The sequence below is a fragment of the Monopterus albus genome, unplaced genomic scaffold (genome assembly GCF_001952655.1).
Source record: "Monopterus albus unplaced genomic scaffold, M_albus_1.0 scaffold12.1, whole genome shotgun sequence".
Classification (NCBI taxonomy): Eukaryota; Metazoa; Chordata; class Actinopteri; order Synbranchiformes; family Synbranchidae; genus Monopterus; species Monopterus albus.
This window is the reverse complement of record NW_018127892.1, coordinates 4,777,069-4,804,410: the sequence shown is the minus strand read 5'-3', so window position 1 is coordinate 4,804,410 and position 27,342 is coordinate 4,777,069. Positions and strand designations below refer to the sequence as shown.

General features: G+C 40.8%; 3 protein-coding genes across 6 annotated transcripts; 1 reads left to right on the top strand and 2 right to left on the bottom strand.

Annotated features, from left to right (window-relative positions):
* Nucleotides 1–1,045: 1,045 nt before the first annotated feature.
* On the bottom strand, nt 1,046–8,125 carry slc7a4 (solute carrier family 7 member 4). 2 transcript variants are annotated; one of them, XM_020590483.1, is made up of 5 exons: nt 8,062–8,125; nt 5,068–6,129; nt 4,232–4,938; nt 3,898–4,006; nt 1,046–2,913 (listed from the first exon to the last, which is right to left on the bottom strand). In XM_020590483.1, exons 2-5 carry the CDS (start codon nt 6,047–6,049, stop codon nt 2,696–2,698), a joined length of 2,016 nt encoding a protein of 671 aa, XP_020446139.1. In that variant the 5' UTR covers nt 6,050–6,129; nt 8,062–8,125; the 3' UTR covers nt 1,046–2,695. The 2 variants fall into 2 exon arrangements, with proteins under 2 accessions (XP_020446139.1, XP_020446138.1); XM_020590482.1 differs by lacking the exon at nt 8,062–8,125 and adding an exon at nt 7,441–8,043.
* Nucleotides 8,126–9,000: 875 nt separating this feature from the next.
* Nucleotides 9,001–10,640, bottom strand: dgcr6 (DiGeorge syndrome critical region gene 6). Its single transcript, XM_020590486.1, has 7 exons — nt 10,570–10,640; nt 10,352–10,477; nt 10,140–10,251; nt 9,870–10,030; nt 9,555–9,655; nt 9,219–9,359; nt 9,001–9,094 (listed from the first exon to the last, which is right to left on the bottom strand). The coding sequence occupies exons 2-7, from the start codon at nt 10,353–10,355 to the stop codon at nt 9,017–9,019; spliced, it is 597 nt and encodes a 198-aa protein (XP_020446142.1). The 5' UTR covers nt 10,356–10,477; nt 10,570–10,640; the 3' UTR covers nt 9,001–9,016.
* A 182-nt stretch (nt 10,641–10,822) lies between these two features.
* Nucleotides 10,823–27,318, top strand: rasal1 (RAS protein activator like 1). Of its 3 annotated transcripts, XM_020590479.1 has the most exons (21): nt 10,823–11,028; nt 11,328–11,384; nt 12,942–13,055; nt 13,399–13,460; nt 14,822–14,951; nt 15,466–15,547; nt 15,721–15,861; nt 16,018–16,109; nt 17,045–17,162; nt 17,345–17,498; nt 19,553–19,617; nt 19,894–20,006; nt 20,657–20,849; nt 21,047–21,184; nt 22,036–22,180; nt 22,813–22,985; nt 23,927–24,064; nt 24,375–24,510; nt 25,287–25,407; nt 25,612–25,688; nt 25,780–27,318. In XM_020590479.1, the coding sequence occupies exons 1-21, from the start codon at nt 10,964–10,966 to the stop codon at nt 25,926–25,928; spliced, it is 2,463 nt and encodes an 820-aa protein (XP_020446135.1). In that variant the 5' UTR covers nt 10,823–10,963; the 3' UTR covers nt 25,929–27,318. The 3 variants fall into 3 exon arrangements, with proteins under 3 accessions (XP_020446135.1, XP_020446137.1, XP_020446136.1); XM_020590481.1 differs by lacking the exons at nt 10,823–11,028; nt 11,328–11,384 and having other exon boundaries at nt 13,019–13,055; nt 13,399–13,564; nt 25,780–27,316; XM_020590480.1 differs by lacking the exons at nt 10,823–11,028; nt 11,328–11,384; nt 12,942–13,055 and having other exon boundaries at nt 13,372–13,564; nt 25,780–27,316.
* Nucleotides 27,319–27,342: the final 24 nt, after the last annotated feature.

The following is a 27,342-nucleotide window of genomic DNA, read 5'->3' as shown; positions in this document are numbered from 1 at the left end:
GGTCACCCGGGAGGAGCTCAGAGTAGAACCGCTGCTCCTCCACATCGAGAGGAGCCAGCTGAGGTGGCTCGGGCATCTGTTTCGGATGCCTCCTGGGCGCCTTCCTAGGGAGGTGTTCCGGGCATGTCCCACTGGGAGGAGGCCCCGGGGAAGACCCAGGACACGCTGGAGGGACTATGTCTCCCGGCTGGCCTGGGAACGCCTCGCCATTCCCCCGGAGGAGCTGGAGGAAGTGTCTGGAGAGAGGGAAGTCTGGGCATCTTTGCTTAGACTGCTGCCCCCGCGACCCGGTCCCGGATAAGCGGAGGAAAATGGATGGATGCATGGATATGAGATGAGCCATGAGTCTTCTAAAATGAAGCTGTATCATGATGAAAAGAGAATTGGGTGGAGAAAAAAAAACACCTATCAGGACTGTTTACAGCTTAGTGACATACTTTGGATTATTTATCTTTAACATTTATCTGGTTCACACATTGTCCAGCAGTTTAGAGAATAAAATGTTTTTAATATTAGTTGCAAGAAAATATTATGTTAGGATGATGCAATTGACTGCAAGTAATTTTTCAGTATCACAGTATTTCTAAGCAGCAGCAGCAGGTTCACTTACAGATTGTGCGTCACCGTTTTTAAAATTGAAATTAAAGAAATGATTTAAGCATATACAATTTTAAATCGCTAAAATGGATAAACATCGCTATTAAGATTGAGTATATTAGATCAAAGCTACTGTAAGGATGAGTCAAATTCTGTAGGATGCAACTCTTACAGTCAGAACACTGTTATAAATGTTTCTTCAAAACATTTATTTTTCCATTTATAACATTTTTATACAGACACGCTACAACAGAAAGACTTGGGACCTTGATGTGTAAGTAGAATACAATACTATTCAGTAGTAGGAAAAAAGGGACCATTTATATCTGTGTGTTCTGGCATAAACAAGACAGAAAGAGGAGAGAGAATGTTCAGCTTATAAAAAGCACCATAGTCTTAATATCTGTCACTGGCGCTGACATCAAAAGCATTACACAAAATGACCAGACACTAGTTTTTAAATGGTGTGCAAAGTTGTACAAAAGTCTCTTGAATCTGACTCCTTTTAGTAACTATGCCAAAATGCCCTCTGCTATACATTCTCTTCCATGATTGTGTTTTGGTTTAATAATTAGAAAACAAAGTTATATCTAACAGACAAATAAATCAAATAACCATTCAGATGTGAGCTTTGGAAGCCAGTTTGCATTAATTACATGTTTAAGGCCACTGGTTTATCATGTACCACATGCAAACGCAAACTGAAGGAATAAAAAGAAAAACAGAATAAGAATTTCAATTCATGATATAAACAAAACCTAGTGTTCATTTACTTACACCAGGCTGTGGGAATGTTATCTGTATAAGAGGAGTGTCTTCTCACATGAATGCCTAATTTCTAATCTACGGTAGGTCAAGCTTCAGACTGTTGACAGGCATTGCTGCAAATTTGCTGGGATCACAAAGGGCCAGCTCAGGTTTAATATGCAATAACAACCAATATTCTATCCTCTGTGTGTGTAGATTCCCATTCAATAGGTTTATACTTGACTTATTGTTGATAATTTAATTTATTCTTATATCTAAGATTTACTCAACATGAGTTCTGGATTGTAGCATCTATATGAATAATCATTTTATCCAATAGTATCATTCTCTCAATTTGCTTTGATTTCTTATAATCTCATCCTAACAGAGAGACATGAAAGGATGGCTGTCTAAAGGTGCGTGAGAAAAAGCTGTACAGGTGCAGACACAAAAGATGAGTGACACAAAAGAGAATAAGGTCATGAGAGGACATTTAGAAGATTAAGCGAAGCACTGAAGTGAACTAATGAGACTAAAGGGTACCACACACAGGTGGCGCCTCATCGTGTCGCGGCTCGTCATGTGATATGTGTCAACCTGCAATGACGCACGTCACATGCCGCCTTTGTGCAGTGCCCTTAATACAGGTATGCAAAACAATGGTTTTTCATATAACAAACACATCAACAATGACAATATCAGGAACAGAAAACAAAAAAAATTGAAGGGAATGAGATCTGTATAAACTATGACTAGGAGCCTAGCAACAGAAAAATAAATACATATATTAAATATTGGAATAAATAATTTGTCAGAAGCCACTACAGGGCAAAGGTCTGTGCTTAGACCACAAAATGCAACAAATCAATTCTCCTTAAGTTGATCTCTTCAAAGATGCTGTGAGATGACTTCTATCTTGTTAACAACAGAATTACACTTTTAGTGAGTGTTGATTTTCCAGCTCAAGATCCATGTCAAATTCTTTTTCAAAAATCATCCACTGAGTATAGATAACTAAAAGTATAGTGTGCCACAAAGAAAGCACCATATAATCTACAAAAACATGGATTCTAATAAACTGGAAAGAATAGCGCTGGTCTTAAAGGTTATAACACAACTTTGATGCTAGGTGCTTACAGGACAGTAACAGAACTGTCTACTGTACATTCAAGTATCACAAGATATACAAATATGCTTCACAGCAAGACAGACGGCATGCATCCCATCCTGTTGTGCTTACATTTGCAGAGCAATAAGTACAGGGAGAGAGAGAGTACACTAGTATAGCATATGAGTGGGAGACAACAGACAATACCAGGCAGTAGTAATGATGATCATGTATGATCCCACATCATCTCTTTCCTGCATACTCCTCAGCTGCTGAGGCAGTGGAGGCGTTGATGTGGTGAGCCGAGGTGTCCACTTGACCGTCGGGCTGGACAGATTCCACTGTTTCTACCAGACTGCCGCTGGGTAGTACCACGTACCGGGCAGCCATGTCTTTAGGCTGCAGCTCCCGTTTGCCCTCCTTACTGTGCCAGATCCCATAGCCAAAATACACCAAGAGACCTGGGAAAGGGGCCGTATGATACTTAAAATGTTAGGGCACACAACACAGTAATGGGAAAAGTGGGATGTAAAGTCTTGTTTTGTGTTATTCTCAGTTTAAAACATGTTGGTGGCTTTCATATTTAATTCTCTATGGGCAAAATGTACTAATTGGTGTTATAAAAACACATGAACATTAAAATCTTAGACAACAAGGATAATTTACAGCATAGCTAAATGCTAAATTCAGCATGCTAACATTCTTACAATGACAGCATTAACGTACTAATATTAAGCAGATATAAGTATCAGAACAAACAAAATTTTTTATCTGAGGATTAATGTACATACCAAATTGTAAATGCCTATCAAATACTAGCTGTGAAGTAGTAGTAGTATATGTCATTGTGGATCAACGGACCAAATGTCACCCCTAGAGCGATAGTGCTACCATAGCTAAAGAACTATTACATGAGTCCTCAATTTGTCAAAACTTTACATTTATTATAGTCAGTGAGAACTTCTGTCAGTTACTCAGGTGTAATATTGATTACTTGGCTTTAATGCTGCATTAACTCTAAGTCTAATGAAGAAATCCTATGTTTTTCTTCAGTGGCCATTATGGAAGGTAAGAGGCTCTTTCTTCTCTAGGGAAATGGGCTCTGTGAGAGAGAACCTGCTCTGTCAAGTGCAATTTTCCATGAGTGTACATCTTGTTAACTTGCTGCAGTCCGATAGCATTGTTCAAAATGGTTTAATTGTTCATAAAGGCCTTAGGCTAATGAGGCTCATCACAATGTATTCAAATAACTTACTAAGATAACATTCATTTCACATCACTTGTTCACTGGGAATTGCACCCAGTGTTTCTAGAGAGGGAGTTGTGCACCTAATCATCTTTTAAGTTGGCAGACAGCTGTATTTATTTTGGAGGTATAATATTGAGTAACTATGCAAAAGGGGAAAACTATTTGTTTTGCAGGAATATACTGATATATTGTTTACCTATGGCGATCCATACAGTGAATCGAATCCAGGTTAGAGTGCTGAGCTTCATCATGAGGAATACATTAATGAGGATACTGGCACTTGGAGTCAGTGGAACCAGAGGTACCTATACAACAATAAAACATCATAGTCCATTTGTACAGTTGGCTTAAAAAAATGTGATTGAACTGAGACCATTTAATTTAGCTAATTTTAACTGTATGCTGCTGCCAGGTCATGAGGAGCAAACATAAGTTGAGCACCATATTACAAGTGAAAGACAGAAGCAGGCAGTCACCATACTTATACAGTAGAGTTGCATAATAGTTATAAAATCCATAAATGAGCTTACCTGGAATGTTTTTCTGTGGGTTTGTGGCTCATGAAGCCATATGATTGCCAGGCTGAGAACGAGAGCTAGGCTAAAAATCACCAGCAGTATTGCAAAGCTCCAGACTGGCAGCTGCAACTGTACATTTCCAAATTCCAGCACAGCACAGAAGGAAACTGAGCTCACCATCAGAGTCAGCACACAGTAGGCCACCACCTCGCCTGGTTCATAGTCCCCCATCAGCCTGCCCAGGTACGGCTCCCACCGGGCCTTCAGCTGCCCCACCCCACACTGCTCTCTTGTTTTCTGCCTTTCTACCAACTGGAGTTTATCAGAGAAGGATTCGTACTGCTTCAGCTCCCCGCTCTCTTCAGTTATGGTCTGAGACTCTGAGTGGGCAAGGGAAGGCTCAGTATTGGGGTTGGGGGATGTGGAAGCGGTTCCCTTGGAGCTGGTTTTCTCAGGCTTAAAGCGCAGCACAATAACACTCGCCGCCACAAAGGTGTAAGCCAGAAGAGTGCCAATGGACAAGAACTGAACCAAGGCCTCCAGGTCAAAAATTAGAGCCATGGTGGCTATGAGGATTCCAAACACCACAATAGCATTGACAGGAACTTTGGTGACGGGGTTGACACGTGCAAAAATGGAGAACAACAATCCATCCTCTGCCATAGCATACACAATCCGAGGGAGGGAGAAGAGATTACAGAGCAGCACAGTGTTCATGGCTAGAAATGAAAACAGAGATTCATTATCACAACATAAGACAAACAAAATATGGCACAGTGCATACAATATAACTGCTAAACTTACTGCACAGCTATTTAAGTTCTTATCAATCAAAGAATGATACTCACCACAGATGGAACCTACTGCCACAACAATTCCAGCCCAACTGTAACCACGGCGGAAGAAAGCATCTGCCAGAGCTGAGTTGGGGTCCAGTGTGTGCCAGGGTACCATTAGTGTGAGCACTGCGGAGATCAGGATATAAGCTGTTGCTGCCAGTCCAAGAGAGACTGCAGTGGCAATGGGAACAGCTTTCTGTGGGTTCTTTGCTTCCTCACTTGAGGATGCAATTACATCAAAGCCCACAAATGCGTAAAAGCAAGTGGCTGAACCTGCCAGTATTCCAGACAGCCCATAAGGTGCAAAGCCTCCTTCTTTCTGGCTCCAGTTGGCTGGGTCAGCCAGCACAAAGCCAAAGACCAGGTTGAAAACAATGACACCCATACTAATGGTGGAGAAGATATGGTTGAGGTAAAATGACACTTGAACTCCAAAGGAAATGAAGCATGTAGCTACTACTAGAATCCCTGCTGCAAGGAGGTCAGGGTAATGGGCAAGGAAGGGCACGTTCCACTGCATAATGTGCGTCTCTGTGAAGTTCTGGATAGCGTGGTTAAAAATGGAGTCCAGATAGCCACTCCAAGCACGTGCCACAGCAGCGCCACCAATCATGTTTTCCAGAATCACATTCCAACCAATAAGAAAAGCCCAGATCTCTCCCACAGAGACGTAGGTAAACATGTAGGCAGAGCCTGTTTTGGGAATACGTGCTCCAAACTCTGCATAACAAAAGGCAGCCAATAAAGAAGCAATACCTGCAAAAAGGTAGGATATGATGACAGCAGGCCCAGCCATGTCTTTAGCCACTGTTCCTGTCAGAACATAAAGCCCAGAGCCAACCATGCCACCAAGACCCATCAGAGTGAGATCCAGGGTGGAGAGGCACCGTTTCAGTGATGTGGCCATCATGTCATCATCTAGTGTCTTGAGTCGGTTTAGTCTCTGACAAAGGCGCACCACTGGTGCACATCCTCTCACACAAGTTGCCATAGCTACAGAGTTAGACGGGCCAGCTGGGCAGATGGTGCTTAACAGTCACACTGGATCCATTACCTGTCTATGAAACTGACCTGCAAGACAGAGCCCAAGCACACCAACAATCAGAACAGGAAAAGCTGGTGGAGGATGTTGTAGTGAGACTTGCTTAAAAAGCACACTGTGTATTCAGCTTCAGGACACATCAACAGTGACACAATGATGGTGCACTATGTTCATGTGTTAGCTTTTTATCTTGACACACTAAGTTTGCAGGGTGGAGTCTAGCGTTTTGCTCAAGGCATTCTATTGGTAGACACACACTGGAGGTCTTTATAAACAACTAGTCTATACTAAGCCACTTTGAAACCAGAATTGTCTTCTAAGCCTCACTTCTTTGCTTAGGAAGTTTACATGTCCATCCTTGCAGTCTGTGTAATGAAAATAACGGTGACACAAAATGTTCAGTATTTACATTTAACAATATTTAAGTCACACAGTATGAAGAAATAAATATGAATTTTGTACAACTTTGGTGTCAGTCACAGAAAACATCTAAATAATAATTGGTTAAACTGGATCTCTAGATAGATACAACAAACCCAAATATTACGTCTCACTGTAATGTCGATATAGTGGTAAGATTATGTTTCGTAAGGAAATACCAAACAGGATATTTATTTGTCGTAAAAATGTAAGAAAGGCCAAAGCATCATCTAGTCTGTTTAAAATGAAGTCTATGTGGCAGTTCCCCCATGTTAAGTATCTATTTTAACCAGACTTTGTACCGAGGCCTTTGGCACTGACCACTCATCGCTCAGTGCGAGGCCAGCCCACGTGATCCAACAGGCTGATGTGCACAGTAAAAGCTTGAAACACGGTGACCACAGAACATGTAAATTATGTTTTTGTTTGTTTATTATTAGTATCTTTATTACTTGAATGAATATGCTGGGTGTTTTCAGCAGAAAGGCCCAGCCTACACGCTCCTGATCCGGGCGGTGCAACATCCGATTCCTGCTCTCGATAGGTCCACGGCGAAAACATGGTACATCCATTATAATTATGTAACGCTTTATTCCCCTCTAGCAAAACAACCAATAGAAACCGCACAATATGTTTACACTGCGAACTAATCTTCAGTAAACATATCCACGGCCACACACGGTACCGTACAAAAAAAAAAACGGGATAAGCGTTGCTTTAAAAACCAAATTAAAAATTTACAACAAAATGGAAACGGATGCAAAAAAAGGTTCGTGAGCGCATTAGACTTTCTATGTCCTAGATTTACTGGAGAGTACATCGCACTGTTCATTCGTGAGGGAGATGCGATTATTTAACCAGATTCCTTTTGTAACCACAAACGGAGAAACATAATATAAGAAATGTAACGAGCGCTTTACCGTTGTCGTTCAGCGTCTCTCTTCGGTACTGTAGGTCCAGTACTGTGAGAAGTTACCGGGTTGCATCGTCGGTTCAAGCAGAAGGTGCGCCGACAGCTTCTTAAAGGCACAGCCACCTTTTGCTTCCTATTGAAAGGGGGTCTCCGCTGCGCCCCACCCATATTGAGGGAGGGAGAGGGAACGAGAGATAGAGATAGAGAGAGGGAGACAGCATTCCTCTCTACACAGGAAGCCCCAGGACCCTGAGTGCACGCCCAAACGGCGTACAGGACACGAAGCCTTATGTGACTAATATTTCTTGCTTGAAAGTCACAAAGCTCGGTGATAAGACACCAAATGAAAACAGAGACATGGACAGGCCAAAGGCCCAATGAAGTCAGCCTGGCGCTGCGCTAGAAGCCCGATTCTCTGTATTAGCTGTGGAATAGTCAACAAAAACACAGACATCAGTGAGGACCGTCTGCCACATTGCGCGCTCTGGTGCACAGAGGTGCCGCGTGCGCGCGCTTGGACCAGTAAAGTAATGATAACCTGGTCGGTTCGCAGTGACAAATGAACTACAAATCCACTTTTCAAGCCAGTGATTGAGCGAACAAGGTGAAATGCCGATAATTCACCAACCTGCTACACGTTTATCAACAACCGCATGAACACATGGTTTATGTTAAACGCTAGTGGGCGGCGCTGCTGGGGCCTAAGTGGATTGTGTTACACCTGTAGTGCACCTGTCATTGATCAGCTGTTAGGGATAGGCTACAAAACCACCAAAAGCCTTGGCACGCGTTATGGGAGCTGCAGATATGCAAACCAACATGAATTTTCTTTTTTTTTTTCTTGGGGATACAATAGAGAGAGGCCACAGACTTACTTATTTATGTCAAAGAGCAAACTTTACCAACACTGACATTTAAAAAAAATCTATGCAATTGCCAACATAAGTATAACAAACAAAAATATACATAATAAAGGAGTAATCATAATACTGTATAGTCTGTTCAAAAAAAAGAAAAAGAGAGCCAGTACACTGGAGCTGAAACATTTCACACCTTGTTTATGTTTTTACACACGCAATCTTTCCAAAAATGTGGAAAGGTACAAATCTCAGCTTTAATCTCTTTATTATTTTTGATGCTCCAAAGACATCAAAAGACACACCCCATTGCTGGCAGGTCACAGAATTAATTCCAACTGACCCACCTGTTCATCTCCTTGTCCTTAAATGTTTCTAAAGCATTTAAAGACTCTGAAACAAACAAGTTCCTAATTTTGCTAAGTATGACCATACTGGTGTTTAAGTGCTTTACAAGCTATGCTGTCACAACCTGCTTCTGCTCTTCTCTAGGATTTGAAGTGTCTTGAATACTTGACAAGCTGCCTTCTCCTAGTGATGATATTTACACTCGAGTCAACAAGTGATCAGGGTTTTCTTAACCTGTTGCTTCTGAAAGATGGCAGAGTTCAATTTTGGCCAACACACTGTGAATTTTCAGTTAGTGGAATGTAAGCATGCACTGTCTGTGGCCACGGTATGATTTTTGGTTTCTTTTGGCACAGTTAGGCTTCTTTGTTATCCTTCTTATAGCATTTCAGGTTTTGACTCCTTCTGCTGAAGCTTCAGGATCAGTTCAAGTAGGTTCATCTGCACGGTCAGCTCCTGAAACACAGTGGATGAACAGCAGTAAGCTGGGACATACAGCACCATTTGCTATACTTTTATCAGCATCACAAAGCTAATTTATTGCGGCATTAATAGTGAGGAGACAGGCATAATTGTTTACCTGTGGATTTGTGGTGATGTAGAACCCAGGGACCCCTGCTTTCTCCAGGGTGTTCTGCTGGTCTACCACTTTTTGATCCATTTCTGTTACAATCTTCTTATCCATCATTCGTTGTTCCTCACGCACACGAATTTCCAGCGCCTGATAACAAAACACACATTAGTAAGCCAGCAGGCATTTGACAGTTGATCACAGGTAGACCTATTGGGAATTTCAATTTCTTACCTCAGTTTCTGCATTTCCAGCGCCTGATAACAAAACACACAATTATTAGTAAGCCAGTAGGCATTTGACAGTTGATCACAAGTAGACCTATTGGGAATTTCACTTTCTTACCTCAGTTTCTGCTTGTTGGTTTGATTTGAGAAGCGCAAGGTTGTGGGACTTGCATGACTGTAGAGCATCTTTGTGTTTTCGTGCAAGATCTTGTTTGAGTGCTACACATTAGAGGAATAACCAGTCAAGTATCACATTAGACATCTGAAAATGCATCATCCTACTGAAGGCCTGCTTCAAGAAGCAGGTTTTTGCACTAGATATGGTTCATGGTTTGAAAGGACTCCTGGTTTTACTCAGCAATTATCCAAACAGAAAGCATGGGTTGCTTCTTGGACCAGGCCCCGGATGCTTTCTGTTATACAGAGCACCGACCTTGGTGTTCACTGTGCAGCTTTTGCCTTTGGTTGTAGAGATTTTTTTCTGTCAGATGCTGAATATCCAGGAGCCCCTGCACAATCTCATAGACCGTCCCATCTATGAGTGCTAGAGCGAGGTCACTCAGCGTGTTGTAGGACAGGCGCTGCTGGAAGGAGCTAACAATGAAAATAAACAAACAAAAACAAAAATCATCAAGATGCTGTTATTAATCGACCACAGAGCTAAAACGGACACATTTATAAACAGTTCTTCCCCGAACATTACCTTGGTAAATCTTTGACTAAAGTTTGCAGTTCAGATAATAGGTAGTAATGTCTCTCTTGCTGTTTCGTGGAATCACTGTTAATGACGCCGGGATAACCATCCATCTCTTTAACTGGACAGAGAATAGTGACAGAACGATAGTGAACGCACTCAAGCTAGTTAACAGTACCACGTTAAACTAATGCGACTAGATCTTATAGTTAAAAACGCACCCATTCACCGTTAACTAAAACCGGTTGAAGCTACTCAAAACAAGTGAAAGCTTCCTGGCAACGCTGTTCATCGGCTTCCACTTACTCCCAAGAAGACCCCAAGTTGCTGACTGTGGAGATGCCTGTCTGTAAAGATACATGCAGTAGTTCAAAATGTTCGCCAGGTGGCGTATTGTATCAAAGAAGAGACGCTTATGACGACTGTGCTGTATACTTACCAGGTATGATGACCATACGCAAATTAGCGTATTTTCTAAAAAAGGCAAAAACGTGAACTATATCAGATATAATAAATAATGTCCAGTGTTACTCGATTGTGTTTATTTCTGAAAAGACTTTGTAAACAGTTCAATCATTTAAAAGATGAGCTGGAATAAGACAAAGCCCAGTGGAGCTGGCCGCCCACGCGGTGGCCCACGGTGTTTAACCTGCTAGGATGACTGGGGGGTGCACACGCGCATGTGTCGCGCGCTGCTGGTGGGATGTGCGCTGTCACGCGCCGAAGGGGCCAATGAAATGAAGAAAACTCAGTAGCGGACGGGAAGAGCATTATTTTTAACAGCGCCTATGGGAACACAAGAGAAACTGGATAAATAGGTTTCTGGAGTAAAAATGGCCAAAAACACATCTCTTTATTTTCGAATTGTCGAGGGAAGGAACCTCCCGGCCAAAGACGTGTAAGTTATTTCTGAATGGCATGCGCTTCAATGCTGTAGTCCTAGCTCTTAGAATATAGCCTCAGTATTGTTCAATGGCTACATATCAGACTAGTTAGATAAGAACAAAGTTAAGTCCACATTTGAAACGCTAAACTGGGGTACGCTGGCTTGAAGGAATTAGAGGTGAGATAGGCAGGGATGTGTGCTTAATTGACCTGAGCATGCTTAATTGGAGACAAGGGAAAATTAAATTACCACCAGACAAATCTGCATGTTGCTAATAGTCTTTCTCATATTCTTTACTTGTCATCTCTAAGCTCCGGGACCAGTGATCCATACTGCATTGTGAAAGTTGACAATGAGGTTGTGGCCAGGTGAGTTCGCACTGATTAAGATGAAATCTGCATATGAAAAGTTTCTTGAGTTATATAAACCTACAGTTGCATATAGCTAATCTAAGTGATTTTAGATTAAAATACCCTTCAGTGCAGACAGCTACTTGCATTTGGTGAATTTACTGGTTGTTACCCTGCAAACCAGCTGGACTGTGATCAGGACTGTGGTGCCCACAATGTGGCCCCTCCAACACAGAGAACCTGATACTGGTCTGGCCTGGCCTTTAAAACACCAGCAGGTAACCATGGAGAGAGGATGCATCAATTATTGCAAGTTGCTCCTGGTGGAAGCAAAGCAGATACTGGGAGCAGAATACACCAGTTCACAGATGCTGTCCAGTGAAAAGTATACAGTAGCTGATTTCATCCTCCAAAATATTCAGATTAAATAAGGTTATAGCTATAGTGCAGTACAGGCCTATTGCATTTTTTCATACTGGTGCTCTTTGACAGTAGCTCAGATTGTTGAGGGCTTTAACAATAACATGGGGTGAATTTGGCAGCTATTGTTCCATCTGGCATGTTGAGGAAAAACGGTACAATGATTCACTGCAGACACTCTAATTATCTTGTACTTGGAGTGTTACTGTCCAACTGACTTGTCGAGTGTGATGATCACGGATGACGTAGCTGGTAGATTGGGGTGGGATTAACCAGTACAGTACACTCAGAGAAATAGAAAACCATACAGAGTTCTAAAATTGTCCCTCGGGTAGACTATCCCCTGAACTCCTTTATCATAAGTCAATATATAAATGGTACTGATACTAAAACATTACTTTTTCAGTACCTTACTTTAAGGAATGTTAACCTCTTTTTCAATAGATACCTTGTTTTCTAAACACATCAGTGACATGAGAACTTGCTTAAATATCAAAAATGGGTAAAGTAATCATTTAAATCAGAAAGTATCATAGCATAAATATACAAGACTATTAATGTCAACCAGGCATTCAATGCCAACATTGTGGTATAACATTTATGATCCTTAGTGTTATGGATACATTTAAATCAACCTCAGAAAAGCTATTGAGAACCATTTTTAGCTTTAAAATAACCCTTAGAGCTCTTATAAAAATATGTATTGGTAAAACTTGCTGATTCCTGTGTGGGGAGCCTTATAGTTTTTAAGCATGGTGTACAGCACTGATTCCCAGCCTTTTCACCATATGATCTCTTAAAACGAAGCAATGCCTCTTTGGGACTTTGTATGTCACTGAGTTTGGAGCAGATCTACCAAAGAGGGATTTCTTAGATGGTTTGCTTTCTTTGAATAATAGCAGACCTATGGGTTTTTGTGTCCTTTCATTTCACCTGTGATTCCTTGCAGGGTAACAAATTCTAGTATATTCTTCATATTACTTGAAAAACATATAATCGGTTTCCTCACCGGTAAAGTGGGTGATTGTCATATTTAAATGATTTTCTGTCATATTTATATGCTTTTCTTACTTTAGTGATTTCAATTGTTGCATACAATTGCAAAAGGTTTCTGTGTAAGGTCTGGGTGCAAGCATTGTAACCCTCTCTTTTCAGGACTGCCACAGTGTGGAAGAACCTTAATCCTTTCTGGGGTGAAGAGTATACACTACACCTCCCGATGGGGTTCCATTCACTCTCCTTTCTTGTCATGGATGAGGACACCATTGGGTAACACTGCCACCCAAAGCCATCACGGCCATTACTTTTCACTGACAGAGCTTGGAAGTTGATTTATTTTGCTACTTAACTTGTCTCATGAACTGATTTATTTGTGTTAAAACTTCATGTACAGTTCAAATGTTTGGGGAAAAAAATCCCTCCAAGCTTTGAATAAACAAACATCGTCTGGCAGAGGGCTGCCCAGAGTGAATGATTAAAGATCATTTTCTTCTCATGAACACCAGTACTGTAATTGACCTGCCTTCAAATTCACCTCATTTACAACTGTAGCAAGGTCAAACAACATTCACTGTATCTTCTATTTGATGAGCTCTTCTGTCTTTTTCTACAGCCATGATGATGTTATTGGAAAGATTACACTTAGCAAAGAAGCCATTGGATCTCAAGCTAAAGGTATTACTGAGCAAATCTGTATCAGTCTGTAACAGGATGGGTGCCTGGCCAAAGCTCAGAGGTTAAACATTTGTGGATTCCCATGACTGGGTCAAAGGTCTGAGGTGATTGAGATGTGCTTTTATTAGTCACAAAGTCTGGGAATGTTTTTTAGCATGCTCTCACACATTTAATAACACATAATAATCGCTTACATTTATCAAACACTTTTATGACAATCTGTTTCAGTTGTGTAAATTTTAACTCACAGACATTGAAATCATTATTCACATTGATACATTTGTTATCATCATCTTTCTTTGCACAAACTCCAGGGTTTTGTTCATCATGCATTATAAACCATCCTGTAATGTAGAAGCGGTCTTACAGAAGCTTAAACTTTCATAAAATTAGTCATACTGTTTATGTCCGCATTAACCGCACCACTTTCTGCTAACACTGCGTCTTGGCTGTACATAAGGTGTTTATATAAGGTGTGGTGTGATGCTATTGAAGTTGTATTAAACTGCTCCAAGTGTTTACCAGGGTGTGTTTGCTGCATACCAATTGAAAGCCACCTGGCATGGCCTTCACTCCTGTGAGTCATTGCTACATCCCTTGCAGCTCCCTTTTCACAGTCTGCACTTGACATTGTACCTTTGTTTATGGAATATGACATGACTAAAATGTAAACATTATCACATAATTTAGATGTTTAGACTGCATATGTCTTCATTTTGTTCTTGCTAGCATTGTAGATGTTTTTGCACAAGCTTGGCTATTTCAAAATGTGTACGCAGTCAAATTCATAAGGACTATCAAATTATTGAATTGATTAGACCATAACATGTCAGAAAATAGTAACAATGCCCACAACAGTTTTGATAAAGTCCAAGATGATTGTTTTCCTTCCTCAGCACTACAAATCTTTAAAATGTTCAGTTAAAGCTACAGTATGTAACTTAAGGTAGCATAGCATGAAATTGCAAATCAGCCCACTCTGCTCCACCCAGCAGTCCCTCAGCACGTTTGGCTGTTCTGCTCCACCCAGCAGTCCCTCAGCACAGAGAACGTTTGGCTGTTTTTGCAAGAGAAATAAATGAAAAAGAATTAATTCATTATTAAAATAGTTGCAGAAAATATTTCTGTCTCTCAATTCATTCGTTTTTTGTTTCCTCCACCCAAAATCAATTCCTGCATGAGATATCGCTACATTTTCTTGATCAGCTATTTTCATTAAGTTTACAGCAATGAAAGAATGAAATTAATGAACTGAAAAAAGTATGATCTGCATGCTTAGTTAATGTGTTTCTTTCTTAATGTTTAAAAGTTTAGAGGCAGGTTGTTTTCATTAAAAATATCTCTCTGTGTGGTGTGGTCAGGGCTAGATAGTTGGATGAACCTGACAAGGGTTGACCCTGATGATGAAGTCCAGGGGGAGATCCACCTGAGTCTGGAGCTGCTGAAAGATACAGAGAAGATCAGTCTGCGATGTCAAGTCGATGAAGCCAGGTAACGTAACTGTGATGTTTAAATCCCACCACTGCTGAAAAACACTTCGAGGAAAAATAACCTCATGTAACAATGTACAGTAGGTGTATAATCATATTATCCATCATATATGTGTAGTTTTTAAGATGATTAAAGTGGTAATCATTTAAATTTCTCTAGCTGAAACCTGACAGTGCCATCACTATTTCTGAACTCACTATCACCACACGCTTTCACACTCACCTCCCAAGTCATACTGCAACTATCACACCACTCACTGCCCCATCTGTTGGTCTCAGGCTACAGTCTCCCTCTCAGGCAGGGCACTAATGAGTATGTCAATCAGGGCTTGACACTGCTCTGTTGAATAAGGATTAAGTTTGAAAGGTTTAGGTGGGATTAAGCAAAGGTTTTTCTGTTTTTCCTTGCTGCACCTCACTGACTAATTTAACTTGCAAAACAGGTAGTGGGAGTTTGTTGAGCATTGTAGTGTACTGATTACTTCTGTTGTCTTTTGTTCTGGTGGTACCTACAGAGATCTGGCTCCAAGAGACATTTCTGGAACCTCTGACCCATTTGCAAGAATTATTTTCAACAGCCACAGTGCAGAGACCTCGGTGAGTTCAAACAGCTGGTTTCAGGGGAGCCCAGTGTTCTGCCATTATTACTGATGGCTGTTTGATACTCTGATCGTCTGTCATTTTGTTCAATATTTACCATGTACTTGAGCGATCTGAGGTGACCAAAAGTATACTGTGGATTTCTTAACACCCCAAATGTTGGGTTTTAGATAATCAAGAAGACCCGTTTTCCTCACTGGGGAGAGACTCTGGAGCTGGAGCTGGATCCAGAGGAGCCAATTGAGGAGGGAAGTGTCACTGTGGAGGTCTGGGACTGGGACATGGTGGGCAAGAATGACTTTCTGGGAAAGGCGAGGATGCCATACTTATAATAATAGTGCACAGATTTTATGTTGTCGTTGCTTTAAAAAACAATTTAATCTGTTAGCTGTTTTCCACCATACAATTCCATAATCAGTTCTTGTTCTTGCCTGGTATCATATTCTTGTTTGCAATTTTTTCCACAGGTGGACATACCTTTTTCTTGTTTGCACAAGACACCTCTGTTACAGGGCTGGTTTCGTTTGCTACCCTTGAGAAACAATGAGGCTGATGCGGGGTGAGTGTTGGTGTGTTTGTTTCAACAGTGCGGTGAGGTGGAGTGTTTGTGTTGCTGAAGAAAGTATTTTGCTTTTGGAAACCTATTAAGATTGAAACTGATTTGCAATCAATGTGTCTTTGTTTAATACACCCCCAAGGAAAGTATTTGTTCCCTTCCATGTGCTCTCTCATGCATTTAAATGAACGTTCATAGGTGTGTAGCCAGGTCTCTGACAGCATCTGTTCCTTGAGATAATTTTAGAACAAAGAGCACTAAGTGAACGTCAAAAGGATCATGTCAAAGTAATTGGATATGACTCACTGTTAAAGGGTTTCTATTGATGGCTGCACACTGCTTGGTAGAAATTGGCGAGAGACCTACTTTCACAAAAAAGAGAAGTATTTGTCCCACAGCCCCAGCCCTCTGGGACTATGGGACTATCTGTTACACTTGATGGTTTGGGAATGCAGAGTGAACACACCCTTTTGACAGATTTTTATTTATTTCTTTGACTATAAGGACTCCTTAATATTATGTTTAGAAAGACCTTTCCTACATTAAACCAGATATTTACCACATTACCCTCAGTGTTACTGTACTACAGTTGATTTAATATGATCAACATTTCACCTTTGTGTTTTAGATTATTAAAAAAGGAAGTGTATGCATTAATACTTTCACAGTCTCATAATCATCTTTCCATTTAACTCATAATTTTCTGTGGGTGAAACACTTCTCCCATACATCATAGCAACTGATGCAGCTAAGAAGATCTTTGGTTGTCCTCATGTGCAGAAAAACAAAGTAATCCAAGAGCTCATATTTAGTAACTTTTTTTTTTTTTGTACACTTTTTCCTTCTTATCCAGGATATTTTAAATAGAGGCTTACCTCAGTATGTGATTATCATGTGCAGAAAATCTCTGATTTTGTGCTATTTTCCTTTGTTTCCAGTGGCAAGCTGGGAGCGCTGCGTTTGAAGGTGCGTTTGGTGGAAGATCGGATTTTACCGTCTGTGTACTATCAGCCCCTCATTGACCTTCTGGTTGAGTCAGTCATCTCCCCTACAGAGGTCAGCAACCTTCCTCAGTATTGATATTCATTTACACACAAGTATGACAAAGTATGTGTGTCTTGCTTTTTTCCCTCTGTTATGTTTTCCAAATCCGCAGTTGACTCCACCAGGTTCTTTTATTCTGTGTAGGCACTGACACACATATTCTTTGCTCATGACCTGAGTCCTCCTCTCACCAGGTGGAGGATAGCAGTGCTCTGACTATGTTGGAGGAGGTGACCACGGTTGAGAGCCGGCAGGATGTGGCAATGACCCTGGTGAAGATCTATTTGGGCCAGGGCCTGGTGGTGCCCTTCCTGGATTACCTTAACACCCGGGAGGTCAACCACACCAGTAAGATTAAAGGAACATGTCATGACACCTGTCTACAACATTAGACCAGTGTCCATTAGAGCCATTATGATTTATAACATCTTTGTAAAACTAGGTTACAAAGAAATGTTTAATTTTATGTGCTCTCGCTGCATAAATTCATGTTTCAACAAAGATGAGTTTCAGTCTGCATTTTATGGCTGTATTGTTTTTATGTATTCTTAGCTGTCCCTGGTAGGCTAGTGGTTAAGGCGCAGCGCTTTCCCCACGGCGCTCCGGGTTCAAATCAGGGTTGTGTCAGAAAGGGCATCAGGCGTAAAACATGTGCTAAATGTCAACATGCGAATCGTCAGTGTGACGGTTCGCTATGGTGACCCCTAAATGGGAAAAAGCCAAAAGTGACTTTCTATTGTTTTTATGTCTTCTTGACAGAGTAGCATAAATCTAATTTCTGCATTAAAATAATACCTCTAATTATACTAACATTACATTTTACAGTGTATATATATATATATATTTATATAAGAACTGTGATTAAACAATGCAGTGTGTGTGTGTGTGTGTGCACGTGTGAGTGTACAAGACCTAAGTTTATCTCTATTGATCCATGTTTATATTAGTCAGACTTTTGGTGATACCAGTTTGCTGTTATTGTCCAATCTTGAAATACCCTCAGAGAAGTGCTGCAGTTTACAGTAACTGAACTGACAGTGAGGTCTCTCAACGTCATGGTCTGTGTGTGGGCAGTTAAAGCCTACCAGCACTATATTTACTACCCTGATGCCAATTATTTACTCACCCAACAGGCTTCTCTGTGGTGTCGATTAGTCATGATTTTGCCTCCGCACCACATCCCCATGACAATTCACACAGAGTTGTGCTCTGGTCTTTGGGTTGTGTTGGTGTAGTTTGAGATACAGTAATAAGCATAGTGCCAAAGTTTCCATAGCAACTCCACATGATCCAGTGGTAACTGCTTGATCCAGAATAGATGCTGTGAGCAGCCACACACTGAAGTTTGATATAAGAGCAAGGAAAGGAAAATGTACTATGCACCCACAATGAAAACTCAGAGTTTTGCACGTAATGTGTAACCTGTTTTACCTGCCAACGCAGTCCTGTCACCATAGATGTTTTAATATGGCCATCTTGAAGGAATTAAGTGATGTTGCAGCAAGGTCAGTCTGCCCTCAGTTGTGATGCTGTGTTTCTAAAGCAGAACAATTCTTGACTGATACATATGTTAACAGAATAGAAAGCATGAGCATCCAAAAACGTAGACACCGTGCACCAGACTAGCCTGATCTAAGGGCAGAAGCAGACAAAGGATTCAGACACTGTATTAACAGGTTCCAGTGAATGAAGCAGTGTTTCAGTCTGAGAGATTTTCTAAAAGCATAATTATGTGCCTGATGAGGGTCTGAGTGAAGGTTTAAATGCTCCTTCATTACATTCACTGGGAGTAATAAATACAGCGGCAGGAGTTCTCTATTTCTGCCCTCAGATACTGTATATGTACGTCAAACTCAGTGCCTTTTTTGGGGCATGTTTATGCATATGTATGCCTTTTTAGACAAACAACAGTGAGGAAATGACAGAAATGCAGGGGAGATGCAGATGACATGCAACAAAAGGCTCTTGGCCAGAAGTAAACCGGGCATGTTGTGGTTCATAGTGAGCATCTTAACCCCTGTTTTTTAATTGTTTTAATTAAAACTATACAAAGAAAGCTGACTGAGCATGCTTGATGGAAAAAGGTTTTCCAATGAAGATTTTGTAATCTGTACAGTAAATATTTTTTTTCTTAAAAGGAGGGGAAAGGAAAAACTTCACTTTATTAGAAAAAAAGTTTGCGAGAAACTGAAGAGCAGACAGGTGTTATAAATTTTCCATGAAAGGAGTTGACAGATACTTTTCCTGTTTTCTAAATTTATCATGTCCAAAATCTAACATGCTGCTGCCCTGTTATATATTAATATGCTGTAATACATAGTGTATATGGTGTATTTCTGGTTAAATCATGTTATTGTTTATCATAAACTTAATCAGTCTCCTTTTTTTTTTTGCTCTCAAAGCTGATCCAAACACTTTATTTCGATCCAACTCACTTGCCTCCAAGGCCATGGAACAATTTATGAAGGTGCGTCAACATATCTGTTATTTTATTCTGTCAGCAACTGTAAGTAACTGAGGTTTCTGTTTCTACTCTGGATGAAAGTATCATTTGACTGTTAATTATTTCAAACTTTTTGGTTGATGCTGTTTTCTTTCTGGAAGAAAATATTAATATGTATACCGGAGTTACTTTATCCCTTGCTGCATCATACTTTACCACGTTTGCTCTTTGTACTGTGCACATTTACACAGAAAATTATCCCTGTAGCATAGACGCAAATGGGGTTTTTTTTTCTACCAGGCTGTTGGCATGCTGTATCTGCATGAGGTGCTGAAGCCTATCATCAATCGCATCTTTGATGAGAAGAAGTACATTGAGTTGGACCCATGCAAGATTGACCTGAACCGCACAAGGTAAAACATAAAACTGTAAAACATAAAAATAGTCCAGATCTGTTTCACATGTGCTCAAATGACGAGTGACAAGTGGAGATACTGAGCTGTCGGTTCATGAATGTGTAGTTCACAATCTTTGTGTTAAGATGGTCAAATGGAAAAGCTGCTGCGGGAGACTGTCCACTTCCTTTACATGTAACCTCTGAGAGGAAGACGTTGGTGTGAGAAAATGAAAAACAAGGCATGTAAAAAGGAGGAAAGCTGTTGCTTGGCAACTGCCATGAGCCCCTTGAGATGACTAACTGACACAGAGAGCGATCTGGCATCTAACACCCTCTACATCTGCAGTAGCTCTGCCTGTTGTCACCTTATTTGCCCTCCACTACTAACGTCTTTATACGTCTCTCCTGATATTTCAGTTCAGCATGCAATATCTGTGTTTATCTGTCCAGAAATAGTATGCTCAATTATCAGGAACACAAAGGTTATCAATATGTGCAATTTGAATATATTTAATTAGTATGCTTAACTGAGTATCATCATTACTTAATTCAGCCAAATCTACAGTATATACACAATGACTTGTACTTTGTCTTAGGATTTATTATACTCTGCATTTATGACACAGGAATTCAGTGAGGTACAATGTCTTTTCTTGTCTTCCTAAGACGAATTTCATTTAAGGGTGCAGTGTCAGAGGCAGAGGTGCGGGACAGCAGTGTGGAGTTGCTGCAGTGCTACTTAACCAGCATCACTGAATCAATTGTGAGCTCAGTGGATCAGTGTCCTCCTGTCATGAGAGTGGCCTTCAAACAACTGCACAAGAGAGTAGAGGAGCAATTTGCAGAACCTGAGAACGAGGTCAGTCTGGAAACACGTGCATGTCAATATATTTGTTAGTATATTTATAGGCCTTGTATATTTGCAGTTTAAGTGTTTTAAATGACTGTCAGAGGCATACTGTATGTACCTTATGTATGTTCAGCTACAAGTCATATCCTAAGGGAGACAGTCCTTCATCTATTAACTTTCCTGCCAAATTCACCTAATTTTTGCAGGACGTGAAGTATTTGGCCATCAGTGGTTTCTTCTTCCTGCGTTTTTTTGCTCCTGCAATCCTCACTCCTAAACTGTTCCAGCTGAGGGACCAGCATGCTGACACGCGTACAAGCAGAACACTGTTACTGCTGGCCAAGGTACAATTCACAACACAGACACTGCAATGAATAATTTATTCATGTTGGGACTTCACACTTGAGTACAGAAAAACCAAACAGACAACAGGCTGTCTGCCAACAGTGAGGATTTATAATTTACAGGAATAAAATAAACATGAAGCAGGAATATGACATAAAATGTTTATACTATGTGTACACACAGAAGCAAATTTATGAGAACTGGATTATACACAACATATCTCACAGTGGACTGATACACCAATAAGCAGTGGTTTTCAGTGCCATTGTTGTACCATAAAACCATACCTTCTCACATTAGGTCCCACTATTTTCAAGTGGAAATATAACAACATGCAAGGCAAAAGGCATCATCAAAAACCATTTGCTAGTCACTACAAGAAAAGTGTCTAGTAGGTTATACCTGAGATCTGCACATGTATCTGACTGGAAGTGACCTGTACTGAAAATACCTCCATCCCCCAAAATCATTAAAAGCCAGGGTGTCATGGCCGTGTTAGTTGAAAAGTGAAAGCTCGCTCCTCTTCCACGTGTGGCTTCTGTGGTTGCTGTCCATGGTGCTGAAGTGCTGTTGCCATGGGTCTTCTACAGAGAAAGGGAACAGGCTATTTTTACCTGTGTGTGTGCTCCGACCAGACTGTGGTTCAAAGCTAAGCATCAGAGAGGGATGTAGAGAAGGACTTCCTCCTCGCTGCAGGCCAGGTGTGGGATGGACAAAGGGCCTCACAGCATGCTTGGCCTCAGGAACCCTTTTGATCTCTGACTGCAGTCACTCACACTGTCAGTTACTGGAGATTTGATGTGCTGAAGATGTGAGTGTTGAATGGATTTTGTGTGTTTATACTCACCAGGCATTACAAAGTGTCGGGAACTTGGGCCTTCAGCTGGGTCACGGAAAGGAGCAGTGGATGGCGCCGCTTCATCCCATTATCCTTCGCAGTGTGGCCTCAGTCAAAGACTTTCTTGACAAGTTGATCGACATAGATCATGATACTGGTAAGGCTGGTAACACCACTAAACTTGTAATCAAACAGAAAATTCAGAGGTCATGCTGTTGATTTAATCAGCCACAGGCCAACTGCTAACAGCTCCCAGATCATATCAGGATTAAGAAAAACAATACTGTAGCCCTGTGGTGAAATATTCATAACTAGCTGGAAGCCTAGAAAAGAAATGATATGGTTAACGAGCTGGCGGGGAGCTGGAGTGAGACGTCACAGGCACTTGTACGCACCACATGTCATGGCTGCTACCTTAGTGTCATGTGTCAGTGAGGTTGCTGAAGCATCCTCCCCCTCAGACGTGCTTTTCTTGTTTCACCCTCTGTCTTCACATCACACCCACTTCTCTCTTAAAGACTAGTTTGACATTTCATGCTTTTCAGGTGGATTGTTGGACAAAAGTGGACGCTTGTTATGCCTCTTTAAAGCTGCCCATCACAGGGTGATGGGAAGAGATTTAGATGCCGTCTGTAACTAAGTGCTGAAAGTAATGGCACGTACTTCCAACAACTGAATGTATTGCTTGTTGTCACAGCACCACCTTGTGTCTATATAGATGAATGTGCTACTAAATTAACATTACAAATACAGTTTTTTTTACCTTCTGTTTTCCCCTTCTCTCTGCAGTGTCCGAGGTGCCTCAGAGGGCTGTCATCATGCCCTCAGTCACAGTTAAAGAGGGGTATCTCCACAAATACAAGACAGAGGGGCCCCAACTGCTGTCTCGCTTTGCCTTTAAGAAACGCTACTTCTGGCTGACTAGTGAGATGCTGTCCTACGCCAAGACCCCTGACTGGCAGGTTGGAGCTGAACCTTTAGCCTACAGCTTTATATTCCACCAATATACATGATGTTATATTATCCACTTTACTAGCTATTTTGACACCCAGCCACTGGTTTAAGTTATGTTTCGGTTTATTAGTTAGCTAAGTAGTTAGGTAGTGTTGTTAAAACTATCTACTATTGTGATGTCTGGATCAAAAATAAGGGTAACTGTGCTGATTTATTCTGATTGTCTTATATACAAGCCAAGAACAGATAAGTAAGCTTGGAATCAAAGACACATGAAAGTGACTCATCCATTATTTGAAGCTGATAGGGCTTAGACACTGTCTGCTCATAAACATTTTAGTCATCCCCAGCTGACTTCAATGTTTTTGAGTTGATGTCCTTGTTATCGGCGTTATTACCATGTGATGCCTAACCTTGTGATAATGATCTCTTCTTATTCACCAACCAGAGGCTGAGAGAGAGAAGGAGACAGAAAGGGGAGCAGCCTCTCTCTAGCCCAGTAAAAGCTCTCTCTCTGTTTTTTTAAACCAGTATCTGCTTTGTGTGACTGGAATAAAGGGGAGGGTTAATTGAAGGCTGTGGATATTCATGCTAACATTACAAATCAGTTTGCAGACAATGTCTTGGCCCCTTTCCTACATGTTGGAGCACTCCAATCTCACTGAGGCAAGCTCCCATCACAAGTGGCTGATTTACACTTTAAAGTGGCCTTTGCTGTCATGTTGATCTCATTTTCACTTCCTCCTTTTCTCACACTGTTTGTCACTAGCATTATGGTGTGCAAACTATTTCAGCTTTAGACACTGCTCCAATAATTTGCTCTGTGATAACTGTTACTTTATTCTGCTTAAGCCTTTGTCTAAACCTAAAATAAAAACCATGGCCCATCATTACCAGTGTGCACATACTGTATTAATCTGTTTTGCGGTTTGTGGCTAAATTGTTGCAGGTGCACTCCTCAGTCCCTATTCAGTGCGTGTGTGCCGTGGAGAGAGTGGACGAAAATGCCTTTCAACAGCAGAATGTAATGCAGGTCATCACCCAGGACAATGATGGACAGCTGAACACCATGTACATCCAGTGCAAAGTACGTTGGTACTAGCACCATCCAGTCACCAACAAAGTTCATGATGTTATTTGCCATAAAAAATATATTTCTTTGGTCCATTATTGAGCTCACCATTTATTATTAGATCAATAAAAATATTGATTTCAATTGTTTGTTTGTTTTTTCAAATAAAAAAGTATTATTTTTCACTAAACACTGCTGAAAAGTCCTATTGAGGTAATGTTCACTTCAGGAAATTATCAGTTAAGTCTTATTAGTTGATTACTTTTGGATGGCAAATCTTCACCTGCTATGATTTCATTTATGGTCCATGTTTTTTTCTGAATAGAATGTGAATGAGCTGAATCAGTGGCTGTCAGCGATCAGGAAAGTCAGCATCTACAATGAGCACATGCTGCCCTCTTTCCACCCAGGGGCCCACCGCAGCGGCAAGTGGACCTGCTGCCTGCAGGCCGATCGTGCTGGTAATCCTGCTTTCATTAATTCTGATGCTATACAAATTTTGAGGACCCAGGATCTGGTGTAAACTGTTGAAGCTATTATTACTGTAATGTTTGTGAGCATATATGAGAAATGTAGCATTGATATACAATTACAAATGTGATGAGTTACACCTAAGAACCCCCAAAAAGGTTCATCAGAAATTATGAGCATCCTAGAGCATAAGCTGTACTGTCCATCAACATGCAGGCTTACATTTATTTTTCATACTTTACTCCTGGTTGACTAAGTTGTAGCTAGCTTCAAAGAACAAATGAGCTTCTATTGATTCAAATTTAATGACTAATTTGTAGATACCATGTTTTTGTTACTTCAGTGGAGAACAAGCTCCGGGAATCATAATGTTTCTCTGAACAAAACATTTAGTGACTGTCAGAAAGCTACATAACATTTCTTGCTGAATCATTTTGTCAGTCATTGTTTATGTGACATGTGTTCCCTGTGGATCAGACCTGGAGCTGTACTTTGCCACTGGTACAAACAAATAGTACTATGAGAACCTTTATCAAATTGTCAGATCGAGAGGGGGTCCAGTGAGGTTCTTTAGGACAATTGTGATGTGATCATGGGAGTAGGAGCAGGAATGTGTGAGGAGGTGATCAGCAGGGTTCTGGATGGACTGGAGTTTATTAAGGATATTAGAGAACGCTGCTGCAGCAGTCGGGTCTGGATGTCATGAAAGTATGGATCAAAGGTTCATATGTAGAGCACTGTTGTTAAATACAAGGCTGGATCTCAGTTACAGGCTGCAGTAGAAGCCACTCTGCTGTGACTCTGGGTGACTGGAGTGACCCACTGGATCCTGACGTTGAAACACAAACCATATTCAAACAGTTTTTACAGGGCAGAGACAAACTCAGGTCAGTGGGGAAAATAGCCTGCCAACTTACTCAGCCTGTTTGCAGTTCACTATCTGAACACTAGAGGCCTATGTTGCAACATGGGAATGCATTGCTACTGCTGCCTCTTGACGGTGCAATCAAATGTTTAAATGTAACTCTGTAAAGACAAAGTAGCTCTCAGAGACTCATCAGTGATCATTTGATTAATGTTTCTTACCTCAGGAAAAAATATCTAGAGGTGCCAGAATCTGATCAGACATACAGCAATAGAGAAAAGGTCAATCCTGACATCCACCCAGGTGAGAGTCCAGTTGCTGGTTCTAAATTGTACATTTCCTGCCTTTTACTGATGTCACATGGCATTTTACACTTTCTGCAACTGTCTCGTAGATGGTGCAGAATGCACGGTTCAGCTAATGAAGCCAGGTCAGAGTGTTGCCACTCGGCTGTTGGCGGTGATAGCAGACCTGGAGCAGGCTCACGCCACCTTCCAGCGCAGAGAAAAGGAGGACACCACCAGTGTCATTTTGAATCCCTAGACTCGACATAGACTGGGATCCACTAATGCTTGAGGGGGTGGGGCCCAACATCCTGCACCAAAGCAAGTGAGAACCAGGTAGTCACTCTGTTGATTGTCAGTGAAAAGTGGACACACCACAGGGTGCAACCTCTTACAGCCTTTTAGGGAATCTTACTGTATTCCCTGACTGCCACCATCTTCAACAGCGCTGGGGAGAGATTATGGTTCTTTATGATAAGAGGGGTTAAGGCGCTTTGAAGCATGATCTGACAATATTTTTTATGTAGATAACAAGCAATCTGTTGCATGGCCTGCATCCACTTGTTGTGAAATGTGAAAAGAAGCTTTTATATTTTGAGATACTGTACAGGACCTCGGTCACACATTTTTATGCAAAAAGCTTGTAGTAGTGTGATCTACAGTACCTGAATGTAAGGTGTTTTGATATTGCTGTTATCAATGTTTTGTAGTTTATTGAGACAGTTTATCACCACGGCCACAATGTAGCAGTGACATTAACATCATACGTAGTTCATACTACCATGAGTTTATGAAATGCTAGTGCACATGCTGCAGTATAATGCTGTCTGTACAGAAGCAAAATTAATAATTTTTTACATTTTTTGCTTTGCTCCCTTTATACTAAAATGTGCTTCTGTTTGGTGCTATGGCCAGTCAACTTAAATATTTGCTTCTGATGTAATTCATATTTAGCCATTCTTAAAGTTATATGGGTAATATTTACCTGTTACCAATATACAGTGACATCCATACATACAGTACTATAACTGAGACAAAAGACATTAGAGTTATGTGAGATATTCCCATCTGATAAGTTTACATTTTCTTGCAATTTTGGTGCCACTACATTTGGCTCACAAGTGTCAGCATATGTCTGAGATGCCAAATTTGTTTTTAGTAACTGAAAAGCTTTTGATTTTGAGCCATTCAAATTCTTCAGTTTTTTGGGTGTCTGTGAGACAAAACTGTACCCAAAGCCATTTCCCATAGTGAGTCATGTTCAGTGTCTTTCCCTTAATCACAGAAGGTCACTGAGTGTAATGGAGAGAATAGCTGTGATTTCTCAGACAGCGTCAGCTGCTGCCCTGCCTCTGGAGCTGTGTATGTTTGATTCTGTTGCAGCAACGTGGAGTAAAACTTCTTCCTGCCTTAGATGTAACACTGTTATACACACACCAAGACAATCACTAGGCTATATTAACATTAATAACATTATTTCCTAAGTGTTTTGGTATTTGCAGTTTCCCAAAATTTGTTTTATTGATTTGCCTCTTCATTCTTTTAAATACTAGAGTAAGCATGATATGTGAGTTGTGAACTTAATTTATATTTACCAAACAAGGTCTCTTATGATAAAAAAGTTAAGTATGCCACTGCCTGTATTTTATTTTATGATGGTTTGTTCCAAGTGG